The sequence below is a fragment of the Phocoena phocoena genome, chromosome 4 (genome assembly GCF_963924675.1).
Source record: "Phocoena phocoena chromosome 4, mPhoPho1.1, whole genome shotgun sequence".
NCBI lineage: Eukaryota > Metazoa > Chordata > Mammalia > Artiodactyla > Phocoenidae > Phocoena > Phocoena phocoena.
Genome location: NC_089222.1, coordinates 42,758,408 through 42,783,312, shown reverse-complemented (window position 1 = coordinate 42,783,312; position 24,905 = coordinate 42,758,408). Strand labels below are relative to the sequence as shown.

Genomic DNA, 24,905 nt, shown 5'->3' with positions numbered 1-24,905 from the left:
TCCTTTGATATGGTTTATCTTCCATCTTCCTAGGTTAGTTGGTCTCAGCCTCCCAAATCCCTATGACCCAAAGATGGAGAAGGCATAAAGAAAGAAATATATCTATAAGACAATACAGAGAGACAAAACTCTAAGTTCCTGGAATCTCTTCACTATCCCGTCCTCAAACTGGAAAAGAAAAGTCTAAGTGCAAATATCGCTGCCTTAATCATTTGTGAATTCTTACTCTCCCTGTGACAAATACAAGCAAAGCCACAATTAAAGCAATACTGCAATCTAAATAGAGAAGAATTGCTGAAGCAAGGGCTAAATGTCAAGAGTAAACTTTATCCCAGCCTGCTGGGTAATCTTTGGATGAGACACTAATGCAACATTTCCAAAATTGGCATCTTACAGAACGCTGTTCCATGGGATGCTGCTTGATGAGTTCTATACTCAAAATAAATGGACAAAGCAAAATTAAACAAATTTCTTTTCTGTAGGAATATCAGGGACTACACTAACATGCTCTATGAATCTTTAAAAGGGAGATAGAATACAGCATTTCCAACATTTGTTTGACACAGAACCCACTCTTTGCACTAGCTCATAATAACAACTTCCAGTAATGGTTTTCCTCTGAACACAGTTTGAGAAGCACTATTCTAATATATATATACATATATATGAAGATCAAAAATAAATTATGTTTTTCAGAGCTTGTTTATCTGGCAGAGCAAGGCCAAAATGTTTCCCATCACCCACGCCCTGATTTGACTCACCAAGATTTGCAAATCTGCATAACTATATGCTTCATTAAACCAAATTCAAGAGTCAACAAATTCACTTCTTAGTAAATGAGGCTGTTGAGTTATTATATATTCACAGCTTTAAATATTCACATTGCAAGTGAATTCCCAAATACCCACCTGTTCAGCAATGTTATCACTGAATAACTAGAATTAATTATTTTAGAGATGATGATAATGAAGCCAAAGAATTTATCCAAATTGAATTAACATTACCTTCATGTTCTTCCATGAAGAAAGGGCTGAAACTTTAGATCAATAATGATTTAATTTTACTCTGAAATCTTTGGGGGACATTCAGTTCTTCTAAGCACAATAATTAGATGAACCGCTGGATCTTTGCTATGATGAAGCAATATCTATATCAACTTTCTTTTTACCTTTTACCCAACACACAAGTCCATATAATACAGGTTTTTTATGAGCAAACCCTTACACACTGATTGATCTTAAAAATACTTTAGCTAGTCTTTACTATTCTTTCTGTGTACTCTCCCTGAATTAAACTAACGTGGGAATCGTCCTATTTTGTGGGAAGGCAATCCTCCCAACAGAATTAGAAACTTTTGAGAAATACCTACCCATCATATGTCAGCTGTTAGCCTCACATTCACACTGAAAAGAGTTACACACGTTTTTATGAGACAGAAAATATTTAGTTAGAATATATGTATTTATTACAAATTTCATTCATATTTTTGTATACAAATATTATTTGAAGGGCTTGAGAAATGCCATTAAATGCTAAATGAAAAAGGCTAGCTACAAAATTAATAGACACATGCTCTCAAATACATATAAATATTTTTTAAAGGTGATGTTCTAAAATAGGATTATTGACTCTAGGTGATATAATTTTTTCTTAATTTTTCTGTATTATTTTTATAATCATGAAAAAAAAAATGAAGCTTACTTTTTTCAATAGCACTACCCAATGTTACCTCACTTATTCCACTAAACCCAAACTACAGTGTTGAAGATACAAGTTTATGGTGAAATGCCAGGGTTTTCCTCTGGGTACAAAAGGAACCCAGTAAAAATGCTATCATCCTCAGCACTGACATACACCCCATTCCAATCTTTTGAAACTTCCAGCCAGACTTGGTCCCCTGCTTTTAATTTCAAGATGATGAGGAGAGAGGCCTGGTCTATTTCATGACCATAGAGCGTTTCTCTGGACTTGAACTGCTTCCTATTCCAGGCCACCAGGCTGATCTGAGCAGGTCGGCCCCTCACGGTGACGTGGTAGGAAAAAACATATGCCCCAGGAATACTACAGTTAAATTTCCCAGTGACAGGGCTGTAGTTCCCTTGGTCATTATAGAGAACCTTGTCAAACTTGATAGGGGCATTTGGAGGGGGGAAAGGCTTGGATAAAGCAGCACTGAAAGCTGACTGTGGGACTCTGGCCATCTCCCCCTTGGAGCCCTTGAGGCCCCGAGAGCCCTTCTTCCCAATAGACCCTCGGACCCCTTTGCTCCCAAGTTCACCCTTTGGCCCTGCAGGTCCCACAAGACCAGGAGGACCCAACTCTCCCTTTTCTCCTTTAACTCCTGGATCACCTTGGGGCCCAGGCAGCCCGTCTGAACCACTTTTCCCTTCCATTCCAATATCTCCTTTGCTACCTTTTTCTCCTTTCATGCCCTCCTCGCCTTTTTCTCCTTTTCCCCCCCTCTCCCCAGAATCTCCACAGTAGCCCTTATCCCCCATCTCCCCCTTGTCTCCCTTGGCCCCAGGCTCTCCATTCAAGCCTGGTGCACCCACAGCCCCTCGGTCTCCTTTATCTCCTTTGGTACCATTGGCACACGTGTCCCCCTTCGAGCCTTTTTGTCCTTTCACTCCTGCCAGGCCAATATTTCCTCTATCCCCCTTAGGACCAAGTCCACCTGAAATGGAAAAATTAAAATAATGGTTAAGGCTCACATATGGTATGACCAGTATGCTATTATCAGAGAGCTCACAAAATGAAACAAAACCTCTTAACTGGAGCTGGAAACCTGCTTCTTGCCTGAGCAATGGCCATGCAGAGCAGACTCTTACACTGAGCCATTCAAATCAAGAGACTCCCTCATAAAGGAAAGAGTTAATGCTACTGAGAAGCAACAGCTTATATTTAGATCTTATATATCTAGTTTGTCTGTTTGTTTGTTTGACTTTTAAGATAATGAATATTAGAACTATAGTTGCCCGTTGTGTTCCATTATACTTTGCATTTTGGCCCAACCGAGCTATTCTCCTAAATCTCCATATTGTCCATCCAAACCCAAAATCTTACAGGCAAAAAATCTGCAACCCAGGAAGATTTAGAGATCTTTTTCCCAAGGACAGCGAGAAAGAGGTGCAGAGTTCAGATACTTTTACCATTTCCAGATTCCTACACCAGTGCTGATAACACTCCATCCAATCAGTACACTAAATTATTAGAAGATTATTACTAATTGATATTTCCATCTTACCTCCCTGATAACTTTAAATACAAACAGGAAGAAAATTAAGGGCCATACTGCACATGTGACTACACACAGTAGATATACTTTATACACTACCTGGTACTCCAGGTTTTCCTGGGTATCCTGGAACTCCATTTGTTCCTCGCTCCCCACGTTCTCCCTTAAGTCCTAAAATGATACCAAGATTAACTTTTTTCTAACTATATTAGCTATGATATAACAAACACCCATTTCACAACTGTGTCACATTCTAATGCTTCCTTTACCAAAATGTGTAAAGGTAAAACAATATGGAAAAAGAATTTATTGAGCAACATTAGGAATATTTTATTCCAATTGATGGTGAACCATTTAAAGTATATTTGGAGGTAGTGCCAAATCTCTTCAAACAGATTTCAGCTTTTCCCTCAGCATTCTTGTAGCTCTTCAAATCTCTTACAAAACCTATGACATTCTGCCTTACATTATGTAAGTCTGTGTTTGTGCTCTTCTTATTACGAATTCTGAATGACAGTTAAAAGGTCCTCTTTTTTTATATCCCTCACAGTGTGTGAGAGATCGTACCGTGCACCATATAAGCTAAAACACAGAGCACAACACTCTGCAGTCAGCTAAAACTATTCATGATAAAAACCCACACAGGGGGCCTCCCTGGTGGCGCAGTGGTTGAGAGTCCGCCTGCCGATGCAGGGGACACGGGTTCGTGCCCCGGTCCGGGAAGATCCCACATGCCGCGGAGCGGCTGGGCCCGTGAGCCATGGCCGTTGAGCCTGCGTGTCCGGAGCCTGTGCTCCGTGACGGGAGAGGCCGCAGCAGTGGGAGGCCCGTGTACCGCAAAAAAAAAACAAAAAACCCACACAGGATAAAAAATATTGTCCTTGATATACATAAAGCACCAAGGAAAAGCTAATTTTCATTTTGTTTGGAATTTTTTTCATACACTCTTTGGGCAATTATAAAGCTGTGAAAATTCATGTTTGAAAAAATAAAAATATCTGGGCTTTTAGATATTTGCAATATTACCACAAAATGGACTTTTATACTGGGCCTGGCCAAAGGCCCATCCTGTTACAGTGCAGCCACTCTAGATTTATTTTAATTGTAACTAATAATAGCAAAAATAACAGTAACAATAATAGCTAACTCTCATTGAGCACTTACTTTGCACCAGGTAATGTTCCAAGCTCTTAACATGAATTTTTAAATTTCAAACTTTTAGTTTAATATTAATTTTTATTTGATAATAAAACAGCCTCTCATATAACAGGGAGGCTCACATAACAGAGCACATTTCATCAATTGGAATATTTTTCATTTACAAAAGTTTGTAGCATCTCCCATCAAGAAAGGTAGAGCACATATTTTTGTTACCACTTTCATCACAAAAGAAACTGAGGTATGAAAAAGTTTAGCAATCTGTACAGAGTCAAACATAACTGTATATAATATTGGTTGGCATCAACTTACCAGCCATATTATTTATGATATAACCAACATATTTTGTTTCATTTTTTCCAGGGAAAAAGAAACCCTAAGTCAAATTAAAAGTCATGAGAAGAGGGGGCTTTTCAAGATGGTGGAGGAGTAGGAGGACATGGAGTTCATCTCTCTCCACAAATGCATCAAGAATACATCTACAGGGCTTCCCTGGTGGCGCAGTGGTTGAGGGTCCACCTGCTGATGCAGGGGACGTGGGTTTGTGCCCCGGTCCGGGAAGATCCCGCATGCCACAGAGCAGCTGGGCCCATGAGCCATGGCTGCTGAGCCTGCGCGTCCAGAGCCTGTGCTCCACAGCAGGAGAGGCCACAACAGTGAGAGGCCTGCGCACCGTGAAAAAAAAAAAAGAATACATCTACAGATGAAACAATTCTCATAGAACACGGGCTGAACACTAGTAGAAGACCTTGGACACCAGAAAGGACAATAAAGATGCCTGCATAACCAGGCAAGATGAAAGAAAGGGAGAAAGAAGAGGAGAGGAAATGGGATGGAACCTGCTCCCCAGTTGGGGAGCTGAAGCAGAAGAGAGGTTCCCACATCTGGGGAAGCCCCCTCACCGACAGAGAAATTGGTTGGGACAGAAGGGAAGCACCTGAGGCTGACAGAGGAGGGTGGAACGGCCAGTCTGTGGCAGAGAGCACAAAGTGAGACCTACACAGACAGTCCATGCAACAGCACTGCATGCCCCACACTGGGACGTGTGTCCACTGGTGCGCACGGCGGTGGGAGCTGGAGCGTGGGGACTGGAGTACAAATCCAGAAGTAGTACTATTGTTGGCTGCAAGGAGACAGCCGATGGGGATGGGAGGGAGGAAATATGCAACTGGGAATGCCTGTAGAGGAAACCTGGACTGCCATGGAAGCAAGGCACCACTGCTGAGTGACATGCAGGGGATGGAGCCACCGCTGCAGCCTCTCTCCCCACGCACCAGCCCCTGCCCATCCCCGCAGGTGCTAGGAGAGGGCCCTGACAGGGCTGGCCCTCGCACACCTGCCACTGGGCACTAGAAAATGCTCACACTAGGCCAGATCTCTTGTGCCTGTGGCTGCCACTTCCCTGCACATCTGTCACCACTGGAGCTCCTGCGACCCAGGCAGCCATGCCACCTCCATGCCATGTCCTCATGGGGCAGGCCCAAGTGCTCCAGGGCAGCCTAGGGAGCAGAATCCTGTGGGTGGCCCACATGCAGAAGTGGGGCTAAAATCACAGCTGAACCCCAGGGGCAGGGTGACTAAGGAAGAGGAACAAAAATCTTTCCATCAGTTGCACAAGCTACATATTAAGGCCCTGTGATCAGCTTAGTAGACCCTGCATCTATGGATCTGAATGGACAATGAGTGTTCCCACAAATGAAACTGGTCTAGCTCTGGCAGCTGTGGACTTTGGGGGCAAGCACACACATGAGCTGGGCCAGATCAGAGTCTGACCTGTCCTCACAGTGCCCACAGCAGGTCGAGAGACCAACCTAGAGGCACTGGAGGGCCTACTGGGGAGGTGGAGGTGGGCTGTGGCTCAGAGCAGGGGCTAGCACAATGACAGCTGAGACCCCAGGAAAATATTATTATTACTATTATTATTATTATGTTTTGATTTGTTCTGTTGCTGGCTTTGTTTTTTGTAATTATTATTCTTTATTTTTATTTAGTAGTTTGGGGGGTTTTAGGTTTGTTTGGTTTTTCTCTGTTTTCTTTTCTTCCTTTTTATAATTTTGTTAATTTTTTTGTTTTTATTTTTCATTGTTCTGTTTTTTTCCTTTTCTTTGTTCTATTTTGTTTTTATCTTTTTTTCCCTCTTTCTGTTTTTTCTTTTTATCCTTTTTTTAATTGTTTTTGTGTGTCTGTTTTTGCTTGCTTTATTCTTCAGTTTGCATTCTGTTTAAGTTTTGTTTTTTGTTTTCTGTTTGTGTTAGTTTTGTTTTTAATTGTTTGATTTCATTTTGGGGTTCTGTTTGCCTGGTTGTTCTCTTGGGTTTTGTTTTCTTTGGTTTTGTTTTTGTTTCTTTTTGTGTGTGCATGAGTTTGTTTTCATTTTTGTTTGGTTGGTTTTGCTTTTACCATTTGTCTGGAGTTTTGTTTGTTTTTTGGTTTTATTGCTGTTGTTGCTATTTGTTTCTGTATTTGCTATTTCCCTTGGGTTTTGTTTCTCTTTTTATTTTCCTTTGTTTTCTCCCCCCACCCCTTTTTTTCCCTTTATTGCTGTGATGTGTGGCTTGTGGGGTCTTGGTTCCCCAGCCAGGGGTCAGGCCGGAGCCTCGGGGAAGGGAGCACTGAGTCCAGGATGCTGGAATGCCAGAGAATTCCTGACCCCAAGGAATGTTAATTGATGAGACCTCTCACAGAGGTCTGCATCTTGAATACAAGACATGGCTCTACCTAACTGCCTGCAGGCTTTAGTGCTGGATGCCTCACAGCAAACAACAAGCAAGACAGGAACACAAAACTACCTCCTATCAGCAGACAGGCTGCCTAAAGTTGTGCTAAGCTCACAGACACCCCAAAACACACCACCTGACATGGCCCTGCTCATCAGAGGGACAAGATCCAGCTCCACCCATGAGAGCACAGGCACCAGTCCCTCCCACCAGGAAGCCTACACAAGCCACTGGACCAACCTCACCCACCAAGGGCAGACACAAGAAGCAAGAGGAACTATGACACTTCAGTCTGTGGAAAGAAGACCTCAAACACAGTAAGTTAGACAAAATGAGAAGACTGAGAAATACGTTGCAGAAGAAGGAGCAAGGTAAAAACCCACAAGACCAAATAAATGAAGAGGAAATAGGCAGTCTACCTGGAAAAGAATTCAGAGTAATAACAGTAAAGATGATCCAATTCTGTTAAACAGAAATGTTTAACAAGGACCTAGAAGAACTAAAGAACAAACAAACTGTGATGAGCAACACAATAACTGAAATTAAAAATAAACTCAAAGGAATCAATAGCAGAATTACTGAGGAAGAAGAACAGATAAGTGACCTGGAAGATAGGATGGTGGAAATAACTGCCATGGAGCAAAATAAAGAAAAAAGAATGAAAAGAAATGAGGACAGTCTCAGAGACCTCTGGGACAACATTAAAGGCACCAATGTTCAAATTATAGGGATCTCAGAAGAAATAGAGAAAGAGAAAGTGTCTGAGAAAATATTTGAAGAGATTATAGTAAAAAACTTCTCTAACATGGGAAAGGAAATAGTCAATCAAGTCCAGGAAGCACAGACAGTCCCATACAGGATAAATCCAAGGAGAAACAGGCTGAGACACATATCAATCAAACTAACAAAAATTAAACACAAAGAAAAAATACTAAAAGCAGCAAGGGAAAAGCAACAAATAACATACAAGGGAATTCCCATAAGGTTATCAGCTGATTTTTCAGCAGAAACTCTGCAGGCCAGAAGGGAGTGACAGGATATATTTAAAGTGATAAAAAGGGTAAAATCTACAACCAAGATTACTCTACCTGGCAAGGATCTCATTCAGATTTGATGGAGAAATCAAAAGCTCTACAGAAAAGCAAAGCTAACAGAATTCAGCACCACAAAACCAGCTTTACAACAAATGCTAAATGAACTTTTCTAGGCAGGAAGCACAAGAGAAGAAAAAGACCTACAAAAACAAACCCCCCAAAATTAAGAAAATGGTAATAGGAACATACATACTGATAATTACCTTAAATGTAAATGGATTAAATGCTCCAACCAAAAGACACAGATTGGCTGAATGCATACAAAAATAAGACCCATGTATATGCTGTCTACAAGAGACCAACTTCAGACCTAGGGACACATACAGATTGAAAGTAAGAGGATGGAGAAAGATATTCCATGCAAATGGAAATCAAAAGAAAGCTGCAGTAGAAATACTCATATCAGACAAAACAGACTTTAAAATAAAGACTATTATAAGAGACAAAGAAGGACACTACATAATGATCAAGGGATCAATCCAAGAAGATATAACAAGAGTAAATATTTATGCACCCAACATAGGAGCACCTCTATACATAAGGCAAATGCTAACAGCCAAAAAAGAGGAAATTGACAGTAACACAATAATAGTGGGGACTTTAACACTCCACTTATATCAATGGATAGATATCCAGACAGAAAATTAATAAGGTAACACAAGCTTTAAATGACACATTAGACCAGCTAGACTTAGTTGATATTTATAGGACATTCCATCCAAAAGCAGCAGAATACACTTTATTCTCAAGTGTACGTGGAACATTCTCCAGGATAGATCACATCTTGGATCACAAATCAAGCCTCGGTAAATTTAAGAAAATTGAAATCATATCAAGCATCTTTTTTGACCACAAGGCTATGAGATTAGAAATCAATTACAGGGAAAAAAAAACAGTAAAAAACACAAACACTTGGAGGGAAAACAATATGCTACTAAACGACCAAGAGATCACTGAAGAAATCAAAGAGGAAATCATAAAACACCAAGAGGGGGCTCCTGGTGGCACAGTGGTTAAGAATCCATCTGCCAATGCAGGGGACACAGGTTCAAGCCCTGGTCTGGGAAGATCTCACATGCCACAGAGCAACTAAGCCCATGCACCACAACTACTGAGCCTGCACGCTACAGCCCACGAGCCACAACTACTGAGACTGTGTGCCACAACTACTGAAGCCCACGCACCTAGAGCCACAACAAGAGAAGCCACCACAATGAGAAGCCCGTGTACTGCAATGAAGAGTAGCCCCTGCTCGCCACAACTAGAGAAAGCCTGCATGCAGCAGTGAAGACCCAACACAGCCAAAAATAAATAAATAAAAATTTAAAATACCTAGAAACAAATGACAATAAAAACACGATGAACCAAAACCTATGAGAGGCAGCAAAAGCAGTTCTAAGAGGGAAGTTTAAAGTAATACAATCCTACCTCAAGAAACAAGAAAAATCTCAAATAAACAACCTAACCTTACACTTAAAGCAACTAGAGAAAGAAGAAGTTAGTAGAAGGAAATAAATGAAATAGAAACAAAGAAAACAACAGCAAAGATCAATGAAACTAAAAGATGGTTCTTTGAGAAGATAAACCAAATTGATAAAACTTTAGGCAGACTCATCATGAAAAAAAGGGAGAGGGCTCAAATCAACAAAATTAGAAATTGAAAAGGACGAGTTACAACTGACATTGCAGAAATACAAAGGATCATAAGAGATCCTTTGTAAGCAACTCTATACCAATAAAATGGACAACTTGGAAGAAACGGACTAATTCTTAGAAAGGCATAACCTTCCAAGACTGAACCAAGAAGAAGTAGAAAACATAAACAGACCAATCACAAGTAATGAAATTGAAACTGTGATTAAAAATCTTCCAACAAACAAAAGTCCAAGACCAGATGACTTCACAGGCGAATTCTATCAAATTTTAGAGAAGAGCTAACACCTATCCTTCTCAAACTCTTCCCAAAAATTGCAGAGGGAGGAACACTCCCAAACTCATTCTATGAGGCCACCACCACCATGATATCAAAACCAGACAAAGATATCACACAAAAAAAGAAAATTACAGGCCAATATCACTGATGAACATAAACGCAAAAATCCTCAACAAAATACTAGCAAACCGAATCCAACAACACATTAAAAGGACCACACACCATGATCAAGTAGGATTTATCCCAGGGATGCAAGGATTCTTAAATACATGCAAATCAATCAATGTGATATACCATATTAACAAATTGAAGGACAAAAACCATATGACCATCTCAAGAGATGTATAAAGAGCTTTTGACAAAATTCAACACCCATTTAAGATAAAAAAAAAACTCTCCAGAATGTAGGCATAGAGGGAACTTACCTCAACACAATAAAGGCCATATATGAAAAACTCACATCGAGCATTATTCTCAATGGTGAAAAACTGAAAGCATTTCCTCTAAGATCAGGAACAAGACAAGGGTGCCCACTCTCGCCACTATTATACAACATAGTTTTGGAAGTCCTAGCCACAGCAATCAGAGAAGAAAAAGAAATAAAAGGAATACAAACTGGAAAAGAATATGTAAAACTGTAACTGTTTGCAGATTACATGATAATATACATAGAGAATCCTAAAGATGTCACTAGAAAACTACTAGAGCTAATCAATGAATTTAGTAAAGTTGCACGATACAAAATTAATACACAGAAATCTCTTGCATTCCTATACACTAACAATGAAAGATCAGAAAGAGAAATTAAGGAAACGATTTCATTCACCATTGCAAAAAAATGAATAAAATATCTAGGAATAAACCTACCTAAGGAGGCAAAAGACCTGTACTCAGAAAACTATAAGATACTGATGAAAGAAATAAAAAAAGACACAAACAGATGGAGAGATATACCATGTTCTTGAATTGGAAGAATCAATATTGTGAAAATGACTATAATACCCAAAGCAATCTACAGATTCAATGCCAATCCCTATCAAATTACCAATGGCGTTTTTCACAGAACTAGAACAAAAATTTTTTACAATTTGTATGGAAACACAAAAGACCCCAAAGCCAAAGCTATCTTGAGAAAGAAAAAAGGAGTTGGAGGAATAAGGCTCCCTGACTTCAGACTATACTACAAAGCTACAGTAATCAAGACAGTATGGTCTGGCACAAAAACAGAAAGATAGCTCAATGGAACAGGATAGAAAGCCCAGAGATAAACCCATGCACCTACAGTCACCTTATTTTTGATAAAGGAGGCAAGAATATACAGTGGAGAAAAGACAGTCTCTTCAATAAGTGGTGCTGGGAAAACTGGACAGCTACATGCAAAAGAATGAAATTAGAACACTCCCTAACACCATACACAAAAATAAACTCAAAATGGATCAAAGATCTAAATGTAAGGCCAGACACTATAAAACTCTTAGATGAAAACATAGGCAGAACATTCAATGACATAAATCACAGAAAGATCCTTTTTGACCCACCTCTTAGAGAAATGGAGATAAAAACAAAAATAAACAAATGGGAAGGACCTAATGAAACTTCAAAGCTTTTGTACAGCAAAGGAAACCATAAACAAGACGAAAAGACAACCCTCAGAATGGGAGAAAATATTTGCAAATGAAGCAACTGACAAAGGATTAACCTCCAAAATATACAAGCAACCCATGCAGCTCAATATGAAAAAAAAAAACAACCCAATCCAAAAATGGGCAGAAGACCTAAACAGACATTTCTCCAAAGAAGACATACAGATTGCCAACAAACATATGAAAGGATGCTCAACATCAGTAATTACTAGAGAAATGCAAATCAAAACTACAAAAAGGTATCACCTCACACCAGTCAGAATGGCCATCATCAAAAAATCTACAAACAATAAATGCTGGAGAGGATGTGGAGAAAAGGGAACCCTCTTGCACTGTTGATGGGAATGTAAATTGATAAAACCACTATGGAGAACAGTATGGAGGTTCCTTAAGAAACTAAAAATAGAACTGCCATATGACCCAGCAATCCCACTACTGGGCATACACCGAGAGAAACCATAATGCAAAAAGACACATGACATGCACCCCAATGTTCACTGCAGCACTATTTACAATAGGCAGGACATAAAAGCAACCTAAATGTCCATCAACAGAGGAATGGATAAAAAAGATGTGGTACATATATATAATGGAATATTACTCAGCCATAAAAAGGAATGAAACTGGGTCATTTGTAGAGACGTGGATGGACCTAGAGACTGTCATACAGAGTGAAGTAAGGCAGAAAGAGAAAAACAAATATCGTATATTATCCCATATATGTGGATTCTTAAAAAATGGTATAGATTATCTTATTTGCAAAGCAGAAATAGAGACACAGACGTAGAGAATAAACGTATGGATACCAAAGGGGAAAAGGGTGTGGGTAGGATGAATTGTGAGATAGGGATTGACATATATACACTATTGATACTATATATAAAATAGATAACTAATGAGAATGTACTGTAAAGCACAGGGAACTCTACTCAGTGCTCTGTGGTGACCTAAATGGGAAGGAAATCCAAAACTGAGGGCATATATGTATATGCATAGCTGATTCACTTTACGGCAACTATATCCCAATAAAAATTTTTCAAAGAAGAAACCAAAATAATTTTTTTAGTTTCTTAATCTCTTTTATTTTATTTTTAATTGAAGTATAGTTGATTTACAATGTTGTGTAAGAAACCAGAATATTATCAGAGTCCCAGAAGACTCTAATGTGCCCCCTTTTTGTCACAGCCTAACCTTTGAGAGTAACTACAGTTGACTTTTAGCATCATAGACTTTGGGGGGTTTGTACTAACCATTATATAATTGAAGTTGTAGGGTATATAATCTTTTGTGTCTGAATTCTTTCACTCAACATTATATTTGTAAAATTGATTTATACTGTTGCATATAGTTGTTTGTTGCTTCTCATTATCATTGTATAAATATGCCAGTATTTAATAATCTACTATAAAGAATTTATTAATTTTACAATAAAAGCACAATGGCTGTAAATAAATAAATAAATACATAAATAAAAGTCATGAAAAGCAATTCAGCCAAATTTCATAAGACTAGCTAGAGAAATCCCACCATAAGCTGCTCAACTGAGTTTTCTAAGTAGCTTGCTCCTCTTTATCATTCCATTTAAAACTTAAAATTTGGAAATTAGGGCTTCCCTGGTGGCGCAGTGGTTAAGAGTCCACCTGCCGATGCAGGAGACACGGGTTCGTGCCCTGGTCCGGGAAGATCCCACATGCCGCGGAGCGGCTGGGCCCATGAGCCATGGCCGCTGAGCCTGCGCGTCCGGAGCCTGTGCTCCGCAACGGAAGAGGCCACAACAGTGAGAGGCCCGCGTACCGCAAAAAAAAAAAAAAAAAAAAAATTGGAAATTAACCCATAGGCCATCGGGAGAACATCTGTATACCTTTGAAGAGAACATACCTATGAATGGAAGTGAAGGAATAATTCTATTCCCAGTCCTTGTCAATATTCATATCCTGACCTTCACTGCACAGTTATTCTGGTTCTCGAGTTCATTTAAAGAGTTTAACTGCTTATAATGAATTTACTCAATCAGATAATGATTGAGTAAAAACTACAGTCATTCTACTCATTTATTTTTTTAACTTTAAGTCTTAAACAAGAGTCCAAGTTAAGTGGAAGTAAAAGGAAAACACAGTTGTCACTTTATAGAGACTGGCTAAATGATTTTATACTTTTGATCCTTCATCAAGGCATATTCTTAAGAACCTCATTTTATAATACTTCCCTGTTTTTTTCTTCTACTTCCAGAAGTCTAACTTTCAAAATGTATGAAACACTGGGGAGGTTCATCACTCATCTTTATTTCACAGGGCCTTCTGCTAACATAATTCAGCCACAAAAGGATTAAATGCTTCCAAGAATGAAAATCGCATAACTGACGAGTGTGTAGTGGCTCTCTCTTACCTTAGCATCTTTTTTGAGTAATTACTTCACTGAATGTTCTACCAGAAATGAGTTAGGCGGTTCCTGAGCCATGCAGAGGGTGATGTATAGATGATATTATGCCTTTTGACACGTGACACTAAGGCTAAAACATTTAACTTGACGGATATATAGTATTTCTACAGGCTGGTGGTATTCCCTGAGGAATTTCTAAATGTCCCAGTGAATCTATAACCTTCCCTCAATACCTTGAAGCACTTATAGAACCAGGGATTTCCCAGAGCAGAGCACCCTCTTTGCTGATACATCTATGGAATTACAGAATTTCTGAGCTGGAAAAGATCTAGGAAAGGCCCCATAATGACAAATCTTCCTTAAACAGAGTATAAATAAATATCTAGTCTAGTCCTCTCAATTTCCAGATGAGGTAAAGTGACGGGTCCAGGGTCACTGCAAATAGCTTGACTTCTTCCATTTTAATTCAGTTCTCTTCCCACCGTTGACACTGCCCCTGATTTGAGAGTAAGCCAAAGGATATGTCATACTCTCCTTAGTAGGTAGTCTATCCATCTATATGGAATATTCTAGAGGATTGCTTGCTCTGATTAGTTTTGTGTAGTATGAGATTAATTTGCATCATAAAGAAGAACTCAAACAGGAGTATATAGGAAAGGACCCTTTCCCAGAGTCTATGCCCTGTGGCTCCCAGTCACTGAGTCAGCCAGGTGGACTATAAGAAACAGAAAAGGTATGTGTGTGGGGGCGAGTATATTACCAGGCAAGTTTTAAATTTCTCAGTCGGCTATTTATAAAGTTAACATTTTTATATCAAATATAACTCACAATATGCTTTACCAAGTTTTTACATTTTAAAAAATAGATCTACCTGTAAGAATCTGGTATTTACTTAACAAGCTGCTCTTCTTAAAAATGATGCAGAACATCTCTTGAGTTCTGACATGAAATGGATATAATTACCTACCCTTCTCTCCTTTCTGGCCTTTTGGACCTTGGGGTCCAGTGACTCCTGGTGGCCCTAGGATCCGCATATCACCAGCTTCTCCCTTAAAACCTGGAAATGAGATTGAAAAACCATCAGGGTAGAAAAATTCTCTTTTGAAATTCATTACTTCCCAAAAAATCAGTCATTTTATTGAGGCCAATGACTGTCAGTGTCCTAATGATAAAATCTGGGTGAGAATAAACTATTACAGAGTTCTAAGGACAATATTTTTGTCTGATTTACAATTTTTCACTACCTGAATAGATAAATTGAGCCCATTAGTACTTGTCACTGAATTCATGGCAGTGATCAAATGATTCAGAGAAGCAGTACTATATCAAACAACAAGAAAAGATGATTATCTGACTCTTAACCTCATGTGGACCACACTTTCAAATTGGAAGTAAAACCACAATACCTAGCACTTTTGGTTTTCCCATTCCTTCACTTATATACTCATTCAGGAAAAATTGCTGAGCCCCCCTACACACCAAGCATCCTGATAGGTGTCAGGAATCAGCCATCAACATTCCAGCAGTCCCTTCCCTCATGGAGCTGAGAGTCCATGAAAGATAAACATGAACAAATAACCACACAAATAAATAGAAACGGCCACACTGTTGTTAGTTATGTAAAGAAAAGAGAAAGTTCCTATTGTAGATGGTGGTTTAAAAAAACACTGATTTATGGGATCAGAGGATACCTCCTGGAAAAAAATGTCATTAAGCTAAGACCCAATGAACAAATTAGAAATTTCTGAGACAAAGAAAAAAAAAAAAAACATGGATGAGTATTTCAGGAAACACAAGAGTAGAAAAGACCATGGTGTTTTTAAGAAACTGAAAGAAGAGCACCATGGGCGGAGCTAGCGATCAGGGTAAAAGAGGCTGAGGGGCAGGTGAGACCTCACTGGTGTCCTCACTCATCCCAGCAGCCCAGGTCCCTTCCACTTACCTGGGCCACACAGACACCTAAGCCTAGGACAGTTATCGTTCCTGCAACCCCAGTCCTGTTCAAGCTTGATTGGAATAATTTATGGCCAGGTTCTTTGAAAGTTAACCATATAAATAAGTACACTCAATTAAATTGTAATCTTTCATCTTAATTATTATAATTAAGTTGATGGGATGGAGAAAATTATTTTCAATCTGTTGAATTTCCTCTTTGAAAGAACGCTGTATTTGTTTAGATGAAAAGCTTTAATAAATTGCATGCAATGGAAGTTAAGGCTGAAGGCAAGCTTAAGAAGCCAAAGTGGTGGTTAAGCTCTTCTGTCTAAAAAAGAAGGAAGAGCAGAGAGGAAAGGAATGGAGAACAAAGAGCAGGGGAGGCAGAAGCAAGCAAAATGATCAATTACAGTTCACTGTGCAGTGACCCCCCTTCCTCACGACCCCCAAATGCCCAATGTGGTTATGAGGGAAACGCACAGGGAGCACACAGCAACTGCCTGCAAGGGCACAAGGGGCAGGCAGGCTGCCCCTTCCATCTAGGCAAGGTGTACATCTTGGTTAGTTTAGTGTAAATATCGGAAGCCTGGACCTAATGGAAGAGCTGGGGCTGGAGGGTGCACAAACCGAGTTTGACACCAGGTTCTATACGCTCAGGTGCTATAACCTCTAGAATTACCTGAAACTCTCTGAAACGCAATTAAATTATGCACTGAAATGTAATAATATTTTAATCATTTTCTACAAAGATGAGAAACAACATAAAGTGCTTAACATTTCTTGGCACATAGTAGGTAGCTATTATATAACTGAATTAATGAGAGAAGCTGGAGATAAAATTTCAAATGGAATTTTACCTTTACGAGCTATTAGATAGAGCTGAGCTGTATACTTCAAAACACTTTCATTCAGAAACTCTGTAACATTAGGCTCATAACTTTTAAAGTCTACATTTATTATTCACATTATGGTAGATAACACAAATGTGATGTATGTACTATGTGTGTTAATTAATGTATGTAATAAGCTGAGCTCTAAGAACAGCGCAGCTAAATCCACCACTGGGTAAGACAAAAGCCCTGATGCTATGACTTATAAGACAGTTTAGCAACCAGCTGTGTTTACATGACCCCTTCCCGCTCCCCGCTAGCAGCTTGCCAGACATGATACTAAGAGAAACCCTGGTAAATATAATTTTCTCAGTCTCATTAGATCTCCGGTAATGTTTTGGCAAGCCTGAAATCTTGGTTCCCCAGACCCCTGCCCAGCTTCTTTCCCATTCAATACCACCTCCACATAAACACTGATCACATTTCCCAAAAGCTTCCTGAAATGGGATGAAATGAATGAAAAGCTTAATGAGGATGCAGAATTCCTGATTTTATAACTTGAAATTCTTCAGGCAAGACACAACAAATATTTATATGTAATTTTTTCAGGGAATAGTGGATTTGAAATTGACATTCTGATCTCACTTTTTCCTTGAATTCTCTGCTGTAGGACATGTGAAAGCTGAACTGTATTACAATAAAAGTGAGAGTATATTCATACTGTATACATGAAAGACATCTGAAATTTTGAAATATTTAACCATGACGTTCAATGGAGAAAATTGCTGGGCAAGGGGACTGTGTTGCCTCAGAATTTCAATGAGAAGTGAACTGAATCCTGCCTTTATTCTCCACCTCACAGGCATTCCATTTCTAATCCTAACTACAAGTAGCACTCCAAAACCCCATCAGTCAGTACGCATTCTTACCAGACCACAGAATTTTCACTTACCCTACTTACATCAGCCATTAATGAAAAGATTGTGTAACTGGAAGGACTACACACCAGTGCTAGGGTTGGTAGGCCAGTCTCTGCTCTAACCAGCACCATCCAGTAGAACTTCCTGCAATTATGGAAATGCTCTATATCTGTGCTGCCCATTGGCCACACGTGGCTACTGAGCATTTAAAATGGGACCCGTGTGACTGAGAAATTGAATTTTTAATCTCATTTAATATTAATAGCCATACATGGGACTCTGGCTACCCCACTGGGCAACAGAACCCATTGCATTTGTCACAGTGTTACACCTAGGCTTGTCCCATTCGCATGACAATGTAGAAACCCTTGAGGCAATTCCACCACCAATCCACCACCTCTCAACTCTAAGGATGTACAAGTGAGAAATATAGGGCCTCGTATATTTTCAAATACCTGGATTTCCAGTCTCTCCAGGTTCTCCTTTTTGCCCTGGTCCAGATGAACAACAATCACAGCAATTCAAGAAGAAATCAGCCGTGTCAAGAGTGAGGTTTTCAGAGGGGAAGAGGGTGGCAGCACCAAAGACAGAATTGAAAGCTGAGGGGTCAGGGGTTGGTTCTGCCATTTCAGCTGCTTCTGTGAAGGGAGTTTCTTCTTCTTCTGGAGGTTGGCCACTGGATGGCTTTGGACCCTTTGGCATCTCTTTTCCCTCAGACTTCTTCGTGAATTTGGTATATGGTGTGGTCTTTACTATTGTGTCCACACCAGCAACAGCCAAGATAATTAAAATGGCACAAAACCAAGAAAATATCCACATATTTGAGGCTGGAAGAAAGATATAATGGGAATATATACATATATTACAAACAAAAAGACAAAGTGATATAGATATATTCTTATATGAGAGGAATATATATACATATATGAACCATAAGAATGAACAGTATGCATAATACTAAATGATTTTTATACATTTCATATGTAAATGTATGCTTGATTCACAATGGAATATTTTATTTACTTAAAGTATTTATTGTAAGGAACATTTTGCTTCAATACTCCTTTCTGGTTGTTTTCCCAGTGTTACATGTACTAAAATATTGTTCTCAATCGTTAAAATTATCTTGCCAAAAAGCAAACATGATCTATAATAAATGCAACATGACTTAATAGCTCATATACCCTGTGGAAAACAAATATGAATAAAATCATGACTGACTTCACCCAGATTTATAGGAATCAAATACATCTGTATTAGAGGGAGATGAAAAATATTGAGCTGAATTGTTTATTTCAGCAAACTCAATTATTTCAAGAAAAAATACTGGTAAAAGAGTCCTTAAATCTACTCAGGATAATGGTCTTGTTATGAGAACAATCTTTTAGAATCTGTTGTAATAAATAGAGAGAGAGAGAATAAAAAATCATAAATTTAAATATGTGTTATGTCTTCAGATTCTTCACATGCCATTTAACTCTCCAATTCTTTGCTTTATAATTTAAGGGTTTTTCTGCAAACTCACATTTATCTTTGGATTATTTTAATGGGCCAAATAGTGGTTATTCTTATTAAGGCTTTTATCACTGTTCAAGGGGATATAAGGTTCCTGATGAAATGAAATTTTGAGAGTTCATAATATTCCATTCCCCAGAAACTCCCAGTGGTCCAGTGGCTGCTAACAGATAGCCAGGGTTAGAAATGCATGATTTCTGATTGGAAAAGGAAGGAGTGTTTAAGATAAACAGTAAGAGAGAAAAGAGAATGGAAATAAGGATAGTAACAACACCTACTATTTATAGAATCCCTACAAAGAGTAGGTGCCTTATATTCATCAATCCAATCTGTTCTCAAAACAGCTCTGCCAGGTAGACAACACTCACACTCACCTTCACAGATGAGGAAAGAGGCACCAGGTGGTTACATACCTTGTTCAAGATCACACAACCCACAAGTTATTAAGTCAGAACTTAAATCCACGTCTGAATAATATCAAAGTCTCAACCATAGGACCTTCAAGATGGCAGGGAAGTAAGATGTGGAGATCAACTTCCTCCCCACAAATACATCAAAAATACATCTACATGTGGAACAACTCCTACAGAACACCTACTGAATGCTGGCAGAAGCCCTCAGACTTCCCAAAAGGCAAGAAAATCCCCATGAATCTGGCCGTGGGGCTGACAGGGTCTTGGTGCTCTGGCCGGGTGCCAAGCCTGTGCCTCTGAGGTGGGAGAGCCGAGTTCAGGACACTTTTCCACCAGAGACCTCCTGGCCCCAGGTAATATCAATTGGTAAGAGCTCTCCCAGAGATCCCCATCTCAACACTAACACCCAGTTCCACTCAACGATCAGCAAGCTCAAGTGCTGGAAACCCCACGCCAAACAACTAGCAACACAACCCCACCCATTAGCACAGAGGCTGCCTAAAATCATACTAAGTTCACAGACACCCCAAAACACACAATTGGATGCAGTTCTGCCCACCAGAAAATTCCAGCCTCATCCACAAGAACACAGGCATTAGTCCCTTCCACCAGGAAGCCTACACAAATCACTGAACCAACCTTACCCACTGGAGCAGACACGAAAAACAATGGGAACTATGAACCTGCAGCCTACAAAAAGGAGGCCCCAAATGCAGTAACTTAAGCAAAATGAGAAGACAGAGAAATACACAACAGATAAAGGAGCAAGGTAAAAACCCACTAGACCAAAAAAAATGATGAGGAAATACGCAGTCTACCTGCAAAAGAATTCAGAGTAATGATAGTAAAGATGATCCAAAATCTTAGAAATAGAATGGAGAAAATACAGGAAACATTTAACAAGGACCTAGAAGAACTAAAGAGCAAACAAACAATTATGAGCAACAAAATAAATGAAATTAAAAATTCTCCAGAAGAAATCAATAGCAGAATAACTGAGGCAGAAGAACAGATAAGTGACCTGGAAAATAACATAGTGGAAATAACTACCACAGAGCAGAAAAAAGAATGAAAAGAACTGAGGACAGTCTCAGAGACCTCTGGGGCAACATTAAATGCACCAACATTCGAATTATAGGGGTACCAGAAGAAGAAGAGAAAAAGAAAGGGACTCAGAAAATATTTGAAGAAATTATAGTTGAAAACTTCCCTAATATGGGAAAGGAAATAGTTACTCAAGTCCAGGAAGCACAGAGAGTCCCATACAGGAAAAACCCAAGGAGAAACATGCCAAAACATATATTAGTCAAACTATCAAAAATTAAATACAAAGAAAACATATTAAAAGCATCAAGGGAAAAACAACAAATAACACACAAGGGAAACCCCATAAGGTTAACAGCTGATCTTTCAGCAGAAACTCTGCAAGCCAGAAGGGACTGGCAGGACATATTTAAAGTGATGAAGGAGAAAAACCTAAAACCAAGATTACTCTACCCAGAAAGGATCTCATTCAGATTTGATGGAGAAATTAAAATATTTACAGACAAGCAAAAGCTGAGAGAGTTCAGCACCAGCAAACCAGCTTTACAACAAATGCTAAAGGAAGTTCTCTGGGAAAGAAACACAAGAGAAGGAAAAGACCTACAATAACAAACACAAAAAAATTAAGAAAATGGTAATAGGAACATACGTATCGATAATTACCTTAAATGTAAATGGATTACATGCTCCAACCAAAAAACAGACACTGGCTGAATGGATACAAGAACAACACCCGTATAAATGGTGTCTACAAGAGACCCATTTCAGACCCACTTCAGACACATACAGACTGAAAGTGAGAGGGTGGAAAAAGATATTCCATGAAAACAGAAATCAAAAGAAAGCTGGAGTAGCAATACTCGTATCAGACAAAATAGACTTTAAAATAAAGACTATTAGAAGAGACAAAGAAGGACACCACACAATGATCAAGGGATCAATCCAAGAAGATATAAAAATTGTAACTATTTACGCACCCAACATAGGAGCACCTCAATACATAAGGCAAATGCTAACAGCCATAAAAGGGGAAATCGACAGTAACACAATAATACTAGGGGACTTTAACACCTACTTTCACGAATGGACAGAAAAAGCAAAATGCAAATAAATAAGGAAACACAAGCTTTAAATGATACATTAAACAAGATGGACTTAATTGATATTTATAAGACATTCCATCCAAAAACAACAGAATACACTTTCTTCTCAAGTGTTCATGGAACATTCTCCAGGATAGACCACATCTTGGGTCACAAATCAAGCCTTGGTAAATTTAAGAAAGTTGAAATCATATCAAGTATCTTTTCTGATCACAATGCTATGAGACTAGTTATCAATTACAGGAAAAAAACTGTAAAACATACAAACACATGGAGGCTAAAAAATACACTACTAAAAAACCAAGAGATCACTGAAGAAATCAAAGAGGAAATCAAAAAAATACCAAGAAACAAATGACAGTGAAAACACAACGACCCAAAACCTATGCGATGCAGCAAAAGCAGTTCTAAGAGGGAAGTTTACAGCAATACAATCCTACCTCAAGAAACAAGAAACATCTCAAATAAACAACCTAACCTTACACCTAACAATTAGAGAAAGAAGAGCAAAAAAACCCCAAAGTTAGCAGAAGGAAAGAAATCATAAAGATCAAATCAGAAATAAATGAAAAAGAAATGAAGGAAATGATAGCCGAGATCAATAAAACTAAAATCTGGTTCTTTGAGAAGATAAACAAAATTGATAAACCATTAGCCAGACTCATCAAGAAAAACAGGGAGAAGACTCATATCAACAGGATTAGAAATGAAAAAGGAGAAGTAACAACTGACACTGAATACAAAGGATCATGAGAGATTACTACAAGCAACTATATGCCAATAAAATGGACAACCTGGAAGAAATGGACAAACTCTTAAAAAACACAACCTTCCAAGACTGAACCAGGAAGAAACAGAAAACATAAACAGACTAATCACAAGCACTAAAATTTCAACTGTTATTAAAAATCTTCAAACAAACAAAAGCCCAGGACCACACGGCTTCACAGATGAATTCTGGCAAACATTTAGACAAGAGCTAACACCTATCCTTCTCAAACTCTTCCAAATATAGCAGAGGGTGGAACACTCCCAAACTCATTCTATGAGGCCACCATCATCCTGATACCAAAACCAGACAAAGATGTTTCAAAAAAAGAAAACTACAGGCCAATATCATGGTTGAACATAGATGCAAAAATCCTTACCAAAATACTAGAAAACAGAATCCTGCAGCACATGAGAAGGATCATACACCATGATCAACTGGGGTTTACCCTAGGAATTCAAGGATTCTTCAGTATAGGCCAATCAATAAATGTGATAAACCATATTGACAAACTGAAGGAGAAAAACCATATGATCATCTCAATAGATGGAGAAAAAGCTTTTGACAAAATTCAACACCCATTTATGATAAAAACTCTCCTGAATGTAGGCATAGATGGAACTTGCTTCAACATAATAAAGGCCATATATGACAAACCCAAAGCCAACATAATTCTCCATGGTGAAAAACTGAAACCATTTCCACTAAGGTAAGGAACTAGACAAGGTTACCCATTCTCACCTCTATTATTCAACATAGTTTTGGAAGTTTTAGCCACAGCAATCAGAGAAGAGAAAGAAATAAAAGGAATCCAAATCGGAAAAGAAGAAGTAAAGCTGTCACTGTTTGCAGATGACATGATACTATACATAGAGAATCCTAAAGATGCTACCAGAAAACTACGAGAGCTAATCAATGAATTTGGTAAAGTAGCAGGATACAAAATTAATGCACAGAAATCTCTCGCATTCCTATACACTAATGATGAAAAAACTGAAAGTGGAATCAAGAAAACACTCCCATTTACCACTGCAACAAGAAGAATAAAATATCTAGGAATAAACTTACCTAAGGAGACAAAACACCTGTATGCAGAAAATTATAAGACACTGCTGAAAGAAATTAAAGATGATACAAACAGATGGAGAGACATACCATGTTCTTGGATTGGAGGGATCAACATTGTGAAAATGGCTATTCTACCCAAAGCAATCTACAGATTCAATGCAATCCCTATCAAACTACCAATGGCATTTTTCACAGAACAGGAACAAAAAATTTCACAATTTGTATGGAAACACAAAAGACTCCAAATAGCCAAAGCAATCTTGAGAACGAAAAACGGAGCTGGAGGAATAAGGCTCCCTGACTTCAGACTATACTACAAAGCTACAGCAATCAAGACAGTAGTGTATTGGCACAAAAACAGAAATATAGATCAATGGAACAGGATAGGAAGCCCAGAGATAAACCCATGCTCATATGGTCATCTTATCTTTGATAAAGGAGGCTAAAGTATACAATGGAGAAAAGACAGCCTCTTCAATAAGTGATGTTGGGAAAACTGGATAGCTACATGTAAAAGAATGAAATAAGAACACTCCCTAACACCATATACAAAAATAAACTCAAAATGGATTAAAGACCTAAATGTAAGGCCAGACACTATAAAACTCTTAGAGGAAAACATAGGCAGAACACTCTATGACATATATCACAGTAAGATCCCTTTTGACCCACCTCCTAGATAAACGGAAATAAAAGCAAAAATAAACAAATGGGACCTAATGAAACTTAAAAGCTTTTGTACAGCAAAGGAAACCATAAACAAGACAAAAAGACAACCCTCAGAATGGGAGAAAATATGCACAAACAAAGCAACTGACAAAGGATTAATCTCCAAAATATACAAGCAGCTCATACAGCTTAATAACAAAAAGACAAACAATCGAATCCAAAAATGGGCAGAAGACCTAAATAGACATTTCTCCAAAGAAGATATACAGAATGCCAACAAACACGAGAGGATGTTCAACATCATTAATCACTAGAGAAATGCAGATCAAAACTACAATGAGATATCACCTCACACCAGTCAGAATAGTCATCATCAAAAAATCTATAAGCAGTAAATGCTGTAGAGGGTGCGGAGAAAAGGGAATCCCTTTGCACTGTTGGTGGGAATGTAAATTGATACAGCCACTATGGAGAACAGTA

The 24,905-nt window shown here is 38.6% G+C and overlaps 1 protein-coding gene across 1 annotated transcript; it reads right to left on the bottom strand.

Annotated features, from left to right (window-relative positions):
* Positions 1–1,672: 1,672 nt before the first annotated feature.
* On the bottom strand, positions 1,673–24,576 carry OTOL1 (otolin 1). Its single transcript, XM_065876994.1, has 6 exons — positions 24,571–24,576; positions 23,716–23,717; positions 18,300–18,671; positions 15,127–15,216; positions 3,335–3,406; positions 1,673–2,674 (listed from the first exon to the last, which is right to left on the bottom strand). Exons 3-6 carry the CDS (start codon positions 18,661–18,663, stop codon positions 1,776–1,778), a joined length of 1,425 nt encoding a protein of 474 aa, XP_065733066.1. The 5' UTR covers positions 18,664–18,671; positions 23,716–23,717; positions 24,571–24,576; the 3' UTR covers positions 1,673–1,775.
* Positions 24,577–24,905: the final 329 nt, after the last annotated feature.